General features: G+C 43.1%; 1 protein-coding gene across 1 annotated transcript in view; it reads left to right on the top strand.

The window, feature by feature from the left end:
* The window catches only part of SLC2A13 (solute carrier family 2 member 13), a 272,698-nt gene that overhangs the window by 51,884 nt on the left and 208,504 nt on the right, over positions 1-12,310 (top strand). Inside the window, exon 2 of the mRNA XM_073652171.1 lies at positions 2,968-3,127. Coding sequence (XP_073508272.1) covers positions 2,968-3,127 — 160 coding nt within the window. The remainder of the gene's footprint in view (positions 1-2,967; positions 3,128-12,310) is intronic.

The raw sequence follows: 12,310 nt of genomic DNA, 5'->3' as shown, positions 1-12,310 counted from the left end.
GTGTTAAATGAAGACAGAGTCGGGTTGTGCAGTTTAGGGTATTTACTCACTGCTGATGTTCCGGTCACTCCAGCTTCAAGTGACCTCCCGAGCCGTGCTGCGTCCACCAGGTCCTGGATCCAGCCAACCCCCAAGCGAGTCCGGAGCGTGACCCTGAGCTCTCCTTCTGTCCTTTCTCTGGCCGTCCCCACTAGTGATCCACCCAGGTCCAGCTCCCTCGGGCCTTCTGTTGGGTGACCCTTGGCCTTGGGTTCCCTGACCCTCCACGTGGTATGCCTTCGTGGTGGATGTGGTGGGTGGCCGTGGCAGACGCTGCCCACGGCCTCCGGTCTCTGGCTGGGGTGTGTTTTTGCCCCCACCAGCTTGGGTTCCGGTACCCTGATGCCGGCTCTTCACCCGTTGTTTGAATTTGGGGTCTTAGAGTCCTCTCTTCTGCTTCCCCCCTCTGGGTCTCTCTTTCTTTCTCCTCTCTCTCTCTGGATCTGCTCTGCTCCTCTTCCTGTGACTCCTTTGCAAAGGCTGACAGACTGACTGACCCTGTTCTCTGATGGTGCCCACCTTATATACACCCTCTATGTGTGAGCTCAGGTGACCAGCACCCAATGAGCTCCTATCTTTACCCAGGCTGCTCCCCCTATCTGCCCCTACACTACTTGGGATGTACCACCCCCCTCCCACTCCAGCCAGGAACAGACTCGGTCGTACCTGCACATTTCTAAGTGGGAGTACCGTCGGCCTGTTCCTCGGAAATGGGATGTGTGTAGTGCATGCAGCCTACCGAGCTCAGTTCCACACTCCATCCTTACCCGGGAGTGGAATATCACACCTCTGGATTGAGGTGCAATACCCCTGTAGCAGCCGAATCCTCAGGGTGCTACACTTGCATACCCAGACAAAATATGTAGCCGTAGCCAATATTTTCCATTGATAGACTAGCTGTTTTTTCACTCCAATATACATACTTAAAAAAAAAAAAAAACTCTGGTCACAGACATATAATCAATTCCTGCAGTTGAATTAGCAGACAGGGTTGAGAACTCATGAGTCGTAATGAACCGATGAATCAATTCCTAGAATACTTGGCCTGCTATTTATTGAAACATTGATCATAGCTTATACAACTGCAAGATTTAGCGCTGTTTTTTTTCCTTAATATCTGTGCCTCTTCTTCTTGAAATTTAAAGTCCAGTCACTTCATTTAAGCTAGTTAAGTCACTCCGGACCTTACCAGGTTTTTATTTTCCACCAACCCATTAATTTTAATGTCCCATTTTTGATCTTTGAATCAGATAAAGACATGTCTTGTTTTGCTTTTTTTATTGGTCTGCAAACAAAAAAACAAAACAAAAAAACAATTGGTCTGCAAGAAAAAAAAAAAACCTGATCTGGGAATATAATGCTGAAAATGGGTATGTCTTCTATCTGTGAAAAATGGATGTTTGAATGTGGCTTTATTCAGATTTCTTGCCTCATTATGAAAATTGAGGCAAGAAAAATGTTTCCCCCTTCCGGTTTGGTATAATGTGGCTAGTTTTGTCTGGGGTGGAAATGCAGGTGATGCTAAAGGAATACACTTTTGAATATACTTGATTGCAGAGCCTTTTATTGTTTGCTTTACGCCATAGCTCAGTATGCAGACAATGTAGCCAACATGAAATTACTGATCATACTACTCTGTTAAAGGCTAGTAGAGCAGCTATACAATAAAGGAATTGTCATAAAACATAACCCTTGGTTACACAGAGGAAAGTGGCTATCATAGTACATAGATTGTCATGTGGATAAAAGGAACTGGACAGCATATAACCAACTTGGGAAAAGAGGAGATGGCCAGGATCTGTGATGCACCAATGTATATGGGAGGGGGTTAACTCCATGTGATGTTGCATCACAGCCTCCTAAACCTGTGGAAGCCTCTTGGACCTATTTTTCTGTTTGCTTTTTCATCAATTTTTGAGGGACAGCCAGTTGTAGGTAACATCACTGTTGTGTCGAATTCAAGCCACTTCTTGATTGCAGTCTTAAGTGTTCCATGGTATATCTAATGTCTTGGAAAAAAGTTTGTACCCTTCTCCTATCTTAAAACATTCAACAATGAGATCCTTTTGCTGTGTTGAAAGCTGTTTACGGACAGTGGCTTTTGCTGTAATTGCCAGGAAAATCCTACTAGAACAGCTAAACTTTATATGGAGTTAATCAGAATCGCTTTAAACGATGGGAGCTGTGTACTTATTAGTACTTGACATGTGATTGGAGATGTGCTTGTGTTCTGAATTAGGTAATTATAGGAGGCTGTTCACACTTTTGCAACCAAATTATTTTATTTTTATTTTCCCCCTCACAATTATTTCAGTTTGTTTCTCAATTGAATTATTTCAGATTATGGATGACATTAAGGGTGGACAAAGTTCTAAAATGATTATTCTTAGTATGATTTTACATGACAAAAACTTGGCATTTTAACAGGGGCGTGTCGACTTGTTATACCCACTATGTTTCTTTTGGTATTTCTACTTTTGTCATTTATGGCATATCCACAGAATGTGGCACAAATGTCTTATTAGTGAGGGTCCCAGCAGTAACGCCTTCATCTGTGACTCCTGCCTTGTCCGCTTAGTGAGGAGACGGCAACATGCAGGCAGGGAATGAACAAAGTTGTGGACACACAAGCGTACGGGTCTATTCATTCACTACTATAAGAGTTATGGAAGCAGTGGAGCAACTGTGCTCAGCTGTTTTAACATAACATCCATAGAAAAGATTGATTGAAAGCTATTAGCATGTGCGGCTACCTATTAAAACATTATCCAGTTGTACATGGTGTCCACAAATGTCCAAAGTGGAAATACCCCTTCAATGTCTAATTATAAAATTCTTAAAAAATTAGTTAACTACTTTGATATATTTCATGAAAGAGACCTGAAGGTTTTTCTGATTTGTCCTAAGTATCTGTTTTTGTTCATCTAGGTATTGCATCTATGACCGTCCCAGTATACATTGCAGAAGCCGCCCCACCGCATTTGAGAGGAAGATTGGTCACAATTAACACCCTCTTCATCACAGGAGGACAGTTCTTCGCAGCCGTTGTGGATGGTGCTTTTAGCTACCTTCCCAGAGATGGATGGAGGTTCGTAATGAAATAGAATTGCTCAAAAGGTTAATAATTCTCTCTAATATTGAATTTCGGAAGAACTGTGAATATATCTGTGAATGTTCATGCCATTTACTCTTGGATACCCTTATTTTGATTCTGATCACTTGCAGCAGGGATTCTCCAGAGGAATCTGGATTTCCTGATGTGATTCATTGCTCTAGACCTTTGGTGACCCTAGGCTCGCAGTGATTAGTATGTGTGAGCGTCAGTATCAGGAATTCTCCAGGTAGGCCAAAAAAAAAAGCTGTGGAATAAAATTGCACTTATGATCTCTTAACTTTTATTGTGCTTTTCATAATTAAAACCAAACTCGTACTTTCATGGCTAGTTGTGGTCAGTTTACCACTTTTTTTTTTTTTTATGAAAGTCATTTAGCAGTTTACTGTCTGCCATAACAAATGAAAGTCATAGCCCATAAATAAATGTGCCTTAGCAGACAATTGATTTTTAAGATTTTATTTTAGGATACGAAGATAGCGCTCATGTTCTGTACACTGGAGCTCCGGCTACAAATGGGTCTAGAAATAGTCACTGAATGTTTCCACTGCTATTTTTACTTCTGTCCTTTGAACATTAGTTGTGTGTTTTGGAATTTGATTTGAACTTATGCAGGTAGTAAGTAATATGTGATTGTGTGTGTAGATACACATATATGAGCATATGTGGTATAAGTTTTACAACAAAATCTCCATATAGTTTGAGAAGCATTTTGCTGGAAAAGCAGTCTCCCAAAATGTGGTAACCAAAGCCCCAAAACAGACTATAGACCAAAATATTAAATTGTCCCAATAGTTTACTTATAGCATAAAAAAGCTGATTTTTGCCTGAAATTTCATATAACCAAAAAATTGTTTCTTCTGATCGAATAAAGGGATATAATGTATAGAATCCTGTTTATCACAATTGATCAAGAAGCCCAAAAACATAGGGGATGAGAAAAATATATGAAAGTTTATTCTAAATATACAATTTAAATACAAAGACATGTGACTGGAAGAAGGAGAGAAGCACAATTAAAAATATATTTATATAAAGGGGGTAATGGAATTACCCTTTAATAAGAGAGAAAAAATCCCAAAGGAACTAACCTTGCAAGGCTATCAGAATAATGAATGCTTACATTATTATTATTTTTATTTATTATTATAGTGCCATTAATTCCATGGTGGTTTACATGTGAAAAAGGGGGTATCCGTAGCAGACAAGTACAATAGTTTAAACAAAGGCAGAGGGGAGAGGCAGGGAAATAGCGGGGGGACAGGTGGATTAGTCGGGCAGCAGAGTTTAGGATAGATTGCAGGGATGTGAGAGTGGTAGAAGGGAGGCCACAGAGCAGGAGGTTGCAATAGTCTAGGTGAGAGATGATGAGGGCGTTCACTAGTGTTTTTGCAGATTCATGGTTGAGGAATGTATGGATCCGGGAAATATTTTTGAGTTGCAGTCGGCATGAAGTGGAAAGGGCTTGGATATGAGGTTTGAAGGAGAGATCAGAGTCAAGGGTTACCCTGAGGCAGCGAGCTTGCGGGACTGGGGAGAGTGGACAGCCATTGACTTTGATCGATAGGTCAGGTGGAGGATTGAGTGAGATGGTGGAAAGATGATGAATTCGGTTTTATCCATATTAAGTTTTAGGAATCTAACAGAAAAGAAAGATGAAATAGCGGACAAACATTGTGGGATTTTGGTTAGTAAGGAGGTGATATCAGGTCCAGAGAGGTAGATCTTTGTGTCTGCAGCATAGAGGTGATACTGGAAGCCGTGAGACTCTGAGCTGTCCCAGGCCGAAGGTGTAGATGGAGAAGAGCAGGGATCCTAGAACTGAACCTTGGGGGACACCGACAGATAACGGGCGGGTTGAGGAGGTGGTGTGTGAGTGGGAGATGCTGAATGTCCGGTCTTTTAGGTATAAGGAGATTCAAGATAGGGCCTAGTCTTTGATGCCTAGAGATGAGAGAGTCTGTAGTAAGAGGTTCACTGTGTCAAAGGCAGAGGACAGGTCCAGGAGGAGGAGGACAAAGTAGTGTCGCTTGGATTTGGCGGTCAGTAGGTCGTTGGTGACTTTAGTCAGGGCAGTTTCAGTGGAGTGTTGCGGTCACAAGCCAGATTGTAAGCGGTCAAAGAGGGAGCAGGAGGAGAGGTGGGAGGACTGTTCAAAATGGACGTGTTGTGCCTGTTGTTTTGAGGCATAGGGGAGAAGTGATATGGGGAGATAGCTAGACAGAGAGGATGGGTCAAGGGAGGGCTTTTTGAGGATGGGTGTGATCGAGGCATGTTTGAAGCATGAGGGAAAGACACCAGTTGTTAGTGACAGATTGAAGAGGTGGGTTAGGGTTGGGATGAAGACTGCGGTGAGGTTTGGGATGAGGTGGGACAGGATTGGGTCAAGTTCACAGGTGATGAGATCTGACTTTGAGAGTAAAGAGGAAAGTTGATCTTCCGTCATGGCGGAGAATCTGGTTTTGGAGGAGGAGAGTTGAGTAGTTATGAGAAGGGGCTGTGGGGACTTATGGCCAAAGCTTTGCCTTATGTTGTCAATCTTCTGCTTGAAGAATGAGGCAAAGTCTTCAGCTGAGATGAATGGGAAGGGATGGAGAGCTGGGGGACGGAGGAGAGAATTGAACGTACTGAATAGCTGTTAAGCATTGTGAGACAGGGAGGCTATGAGAGATGAGAAGTAGGTTTGTTTTCCTGCAGTTAGCATGGACTTGAAAGTAGTGAGGGACTGTTTGAATGCGATGAAGTGCTCGTTGGAGTGGGACCTTTTCTTTAGTCAGGCTCGTGTGCCAGGGTTGCCTGTTGATTGTGCGAGCTTTGGTATGTGTGGGGGGGGCGACCAAATTGAGAGCTGCAGCTGTTGTGGTGTTATATAAAGCAGTGTGTGAATTGCACCCTACTGCAAGTTTCATCTGTGTGCAGTTTTAGTGCTGGGCAGTCGCCCCTCCAGTGAGAGTGGGTGAGGGCGATTGCTCATTAGCATTCTGCACCTGTGCTACCTCCTTCTAACAAAAGGGGGCCGGCCGTGTCCTGGTGTGCATTTTTTCTTGAAACCTTGGCTGGTGAGTACCATTGCCTTTTGCTATTTTCTAAAAATTCTGTCTATTGTTCTGGCTATGCTGTCTGTTTTTGTTATATAAAGCAACAGCAGCATCTGGATTGTGTAAGGAATTTATGTCTGTAAGAGGGAGAAGGAATTCAGAGAGTGAGTGTAGGTCAAGGTGTTTGAGATTTCTGCGAGGGTGTGCACGTTTCTGGATAGGGGATTGTGGACCTGGAGAGGAGAGGGAAGAGAATGTAAGTTGTGGTCAGAAAGAGGGAGAGGTGAGTTAGAGAGGTTGGATAGGGAACAGAGGCGGGTGAAGATGAGGTCCAGTGTGTGTCCATCTTTGTGAGTGGCTGCGGAAGACTATTGAGCAAGACCGAAGGAGGAAGTGAGGGATAGAAGCTTAGAGACAGATGAGTGGGAAGTGTCAATGGGGATGTTGAAGTCACCCATGATGATAGTGGGGATGTCAGCGGAAAGGAAGTGAAGTAGCCAGGTGGTGAAGTGGTCTAAGGATGTGTGGTAGCTAGCCCTGGGGGGCAGTAAATGACAGCCAGTTGGAGGGGGAGTAGATGCGCACACCGTGCACCTCCAAAGAGGGGAGGGTAACGGAGGGTGGCAATGGGATATGTGAGAAGGAAGTCATCTACTTCATACTAATCTAGTTATGGACCAGTTGTACAAATGGGTATAATATAGGTACAAGGTACAAAGTCACGTTGTCATTAATGACAACCTATACAACCTATGCAGATATAAGTGCTGACCAAAACATTTGGACAAAAAAGGTTAGACAAATGAACTGAAGTCTGGGTTTAAAGGATCAGTGTTCAAATGCCTGAACAACATATAATAATGTCCACTAGGGAGCGATCAAAGTAATAATAGATAGAAACCCAGAAGTCAGTATGTGTATCTCAGTAACAGTATAGTATCCAGAAAAGATCAAAAAAGCGCATAAAGTGCTGAAATAGGTAGGTTACATGAACAGCATAATAAAATATCATATGATCAAATGACCAACATGTGATGGCCTTACATCAGACCCTAAGTAAAGCATGTGGTATAAATAGCCGCAAAAAATTATATACTTCTAATACCCTGGGTCATAGTGTTTTGAAGTGGTAGCACAGGAGGGAATGTGCTGGCACCTCGACACACGTTTCGCCTGAACGGCTTCATCAGGAGACGTGGCTTGTATTAAAAGGTGGGTGCTTTTTATGTGACAAAGATAAGTATGCGGCAAATCGGCCAGCGTGTGCCATGCATGATGGGGGAGAGGACGTGCGTCATCACCCCCATCACCACGTCAACACTGTGAGGCACACGACGCCACCGGGACAGAGCGACGCATATGCGGAGCGCGTCTATGCTGCCAAAGATACAGGCTCCGGGTGATGTGTACAAAATAAGCGTGGCGCGCCTATAATCACGGTGATGAGGGTGAGTCCGCGCTGCTGGTGGTGAGAAGGGAGTGGCCAACTCCCAGTCAACACCCAGTCAGTCCAGCGGCATCACCACGGAGGCGAGGTCTGGATTGAGCAGCTGGAAAATGGTCAGGTCATGTGATCAAAACAGCATATCAAATTATAGGGTATTTAAATCAATGATAACAGTAAATATTAAAATGCAACAGGTAAAAGCTGATGATAGAAAGCGCTAAGGCATATAAAATTCAGTAATTGCTACCTTTATGGAAGTCCTTGTAAAAACACAACGTGTTTCGAGGACATGCAAGCCGTCTTCATCTGAAGACGGCTTGCATGCCGTCGAAACGCGTTGTGTTTTTTTTTATCACCAGCTTTTACCTGTTGCATTTTCCACATTTCACCCCTTTTGGGGTTACTCTTGAGCTGCTTTGGCTTACTTTTTAATTTTAGCTCATGGACTGTTTGCCCCTCGTTTTGACATCCTATCGCTTCCTAATACCAACTTCAACTTCCTTTTTTTTTTCTTTTAACAGTAAATATTAGACAGACTAGTGGTATTGTGGCCACCAGGCAGAAATATAAACATTAAATAAAATTATTCACATTGGTATTGAAAAGTCAAATAAATGATAATAAAGACTTGATATTAGTCATCCTGAATTTATCAGATGTGCTTAGATTCATAAAGGCATCAAAATTTCAGTAGATCTTGTGAGGATAAATAACCCAGGGCAGCTATAATATGAAGATATAGGACGTCAAAACAGAATCGATCACAAAAAAAACCTGTTACTAAAGCACAAAAAGTTGTCAGAACATAAATATATAAAAACATACAAAAAAGACCCACTAGACTAAAAAAAACAAAACAAACAAAAAAAAAACTGAATTATTCAAAGAAAAGACTTGACACTGATAGTTTTGTTTAATGCTTTGGGAGCTAGCGTATCCAACGTAATGATCCAGCGAGTTTCTTTTTATAACAGCTACTTTTTAATGTTGCCTCCTTTAATGCCCATATACACATGGTCAATGCCACAGGCTACCAGACCCTTAGGTTTACTATTGTGGACTTCATAGAAGTGCTTTGGTATACGGTAGTTTTAAGTATTTGGGGGTCAGAGCAGGTAGCTGCGTTCTTGATGTCCCTAATGTGTTCTTGTATGTGAACTTTGAGGGGTGTGAGGAGCAACCCATTTTCTAAAGACTATATACTTTTCCAGCAACGGACCACCATTTTTGTTAATATTATTATTGTGTTTTATTAGTGATTTACTTGTTATGTTTTATATAGTTCTGCTAACTTGTCAGTATGTGCACTAGATTCACTTGTAAAATGTCCAGCATTCCACTAATCTGTATCTCAGGAGTATCTAACCATTGTTCCAATAGCCAATAACCTCGTTATGTGTGTGTAGATTGTAGACACAGTGGAGCCATCCCCACAGGGGGTCTTACATGCCGTCTCAGAAGAAGGCTTCTAGAATATTCTTCATTGTTTAGTGAATAGAGATGAGCGGTGTTCGACTAGAACTGTTCACCAATCTCAAATTCGAGCTGTTTTGGGTGGTGTTCGAACGATTTGCAAAAAATTCGGCTGTTCGAGGTTATGTTCGATAACTGTTCGTGCACCAAAAGCATGTCCTGCATGTCTGGCGCTATTTAGAGCACCAATCATGCAGGGATTGTCTGCCACTCACTGTAATGCCACAGCCATGGTGGTTGTGGCATTACAGTGATTGCCCAAATCGATGGGAACTGTGCTCACAGTGAAACATGAAAAGCCGGCAATTCAGCAGCGGCATACACCGGTACCCGACAATTTAGAACCGAAAGAATAGAGCTTCACACATAGATTAGATAGATAGAAACATGTCAGTCACATATATATGAAGTACTGTGACAGTGTTGCTTACTGTACTTGTCATTTAGTGTAAAGGATTTATGAAAAAAAATAACAGTGTTTTCATGCACCGTCTCTTTAAAAAAGCCGGCCGGCAATTCAGCATCTGTACCCGACAATTTAGAATAGAAGGAATAGAGAATCACACATAGATTAGATAGATAGAAACATGTCAGCCACATATATACGAAGTACAGTGACAGTGTTGCTTACTGTACTTGTCATTTAGTGTAAAGAATTTATTAAAAAATATAATAGTGTTTTCGTGCACCGTCTCTTTAAAAAAGCCGGCCGGCAATTCAGCAGCGGTACCCGACAATTTATAACAGACAGAATAGAGCTTCACACATAGATTAGATAGATAGAAACATGTCAGCCACATATATATGAAGTACAGTGACAGTGTTGCTTACCTTACTTGTCATTTACTGCAAAGGATTTATTAAAAAAAATAATAGTGTTTTCATGCACCGTCTCTTTAAAAAAGGTGGCCGGCAATTCAGCATCTGTACCCGACAATTTATAACAGAAAGAATAGAGAATCACACATAGATTAGATAGATAGAAGCATGTCAGTCACATATATATGAAGTACTGTGACAGTGTTGCTTACTGTACTTGTCATTTACTGCAAAGGATTTATTAAAAAAAATAATAGTGTTTTCATGCACCGTCTCTTTAAAAAAGCCGGCCGGCAATTCTGCATCTGTACCCGACAATTTATAACAGACAGAATAGAGCTTCACACATAGATTAGATAGATAGAAACATGTCAGTCACATATATAATAAGTACAGTGACAGTGTTGGTTACTGTACTTGTCATTTAGTATTAAAATAAAGGATTTATTATTAAAAAAAATTGGCGTGGGGTTCCCCGTAATTTTAGTCTCTAGCGGAGGTTAAGCAGACAGCTGGGGCAGATGTTTGAAGCCTGGGAAGGGGGTAATACCCACGGAGCTTCCCAGGCTACTAATATCAGCCCCCAGCTGAATACCTAGCCTTTACTAGCTATTAAAATGGAGGACCCCCCCCAAAAAAAAATGACGTGGGGTCCCCCCTAATTTAATAGCTAGCAAAGGCTAGGCAGACAGCTGGGGGCTGATATTAATAGCCCAGGAAGGGAGCCATGAATATTGGCCCCCTCCCAGGCTAGAAACACCAGCCGTCAGCCGCCCCAGAAATGGCGCATCCATAGGATGCGCCAATTCTGGCACTTAGCCTCGCTCTTCCACGCTGCCCTGGTGCGGTGGCAGGGGGTAATAGGGTTGGGGTTGATGTCAGCTTATAATGCCAGCTGACATCAAGCCCAGGTTAGTAATGGAGAGGCGTCTATAAGACACCCCCATTACTAACCCCATAGTCAAAGTTAAAAAAACACAAACACCCAGAATAAAGTCCTTTAATTGAAATAAAGACACATTCCTTTATTGTTCTAAATTAAACCATACTTACCGTCACGCCCATTCCAGCTGAAGCCAACGATCTCCTGCAATAAAAGAAAAATAATAAAGCAACCTCATCCTTACCTTTCCATGGTTCCCACGACCGCTTCAGCTCTGCTACATCGAGATGACAGGCTGGACCGCAGCAGAACGCTGCCATCCAGCCTGTCATCCCGCAGACACTGAGAAGCGCAGGCATGCTTGCGCTCTGCAGTGTCTGGCTGTGACAGCATAAAGATGAGACGAGTTCATGTCCAATGAACTCGGCGCACCTCATGCACGTCACTGACAGCGTGGGAGAATTCTCCTGCACTCAGCACTTCAGCGTGAGAATTTTCCCACGCTGTCAGTGACGTGCATGAGGTGAGCTCATTCATGTCCAATGAACTCAGCTGACCTCATGTACGTCACTGACAGCGTGGGAGAATTTTCACGCTGAAGTGCTGAGTGCAGGAGAATTCTCCCACGCTGTCAGTGACGTGCATGAGGTGCGCCGAGTTCATTGGACATGAGCTTGTCTCATCTTTATGCCGTCACAGCGAGACACTGAGGAGCGCAAGCATGCCTGCGCTTCTGAGTGTCCGCGGGATGACAGGCTGGATGGCAGCGTTCTGCTGCGGTCCAGCCTGTCATCTCGATGTAGCAGAGCTGAAGCTGTCGTGGGAACCATGGAAAGGTAAGGATGAGGTTGCTTAATTATTTTACTTTTATTGCAGAAGACATTGGCTTCAGCTGGAATGGGCGTGACGGTAAGTATGGTTTAATTTAGAACAATAAAGAATTGTGTGTTTATTTCAATTAAAGGACTTTATTCTGGGTGTTGTGTTTTTTTAAATACTTTACTAGAAATTCATGGTGGTCATGTCTAATATTGGCGTGACCCCATGAATTTCGGGCTTAGGGCCAGCTGATAATGCCAAGCTGGCCTTAACCCCTTTATTACCCAGTGAGCCACCGCACCAGGGCCCTGGATGAGTTGGGTACAGCGCCAGAAGATGGCGCTTCTATGAACGCGCCATTTTCTGGGGCGGCTGCGGACTGCAATTTGCAGCGGGTGGGGCCCAGAAAGCTTGGGCCTCCCTGCTCTGCGGATTCCAGCTCCCAGCTGCCTAGTTGTACCTGGCTGGGCACAAAAATAGGGCGAAGCCCCACGCATTTTTTTTTTAAATTATTTCATGAAATTCATGGAATAATTAAGAAAAAAAGGGCTTCCCTATATTGTTGTGTCCAACCAGGTACAAATAGGCAGCTGGTGGTTGGGGGCAGCCCGTCCCTGCCTGCTGTACCTGGCTGGACACAAATATAGTGCGAAGCCCCACGTCAATTTTTTTTAAATTAT

Source organism: Phyllobates terribilis, unplaced genomic scaffold (assembly GCF_046119375.1).
Source record: "Phyllobates terribilis strain yellow unplaced genomic scaffold, ASM4611937v1 Scaffold_11__3_contigs__length_659146591, whole genome shotgun sequence".
NCBI lineage: Eukaryota > Metazoa > Chordata > Amphibia > Anura > Dendrobatidae > Phyllobates > Phyllobates terribilis.
The sequence above is the reverse complement of the archived record's forward strand: the minus strand, read 5'-3'. Positions and strand labels throughout refer to the sequence as shown.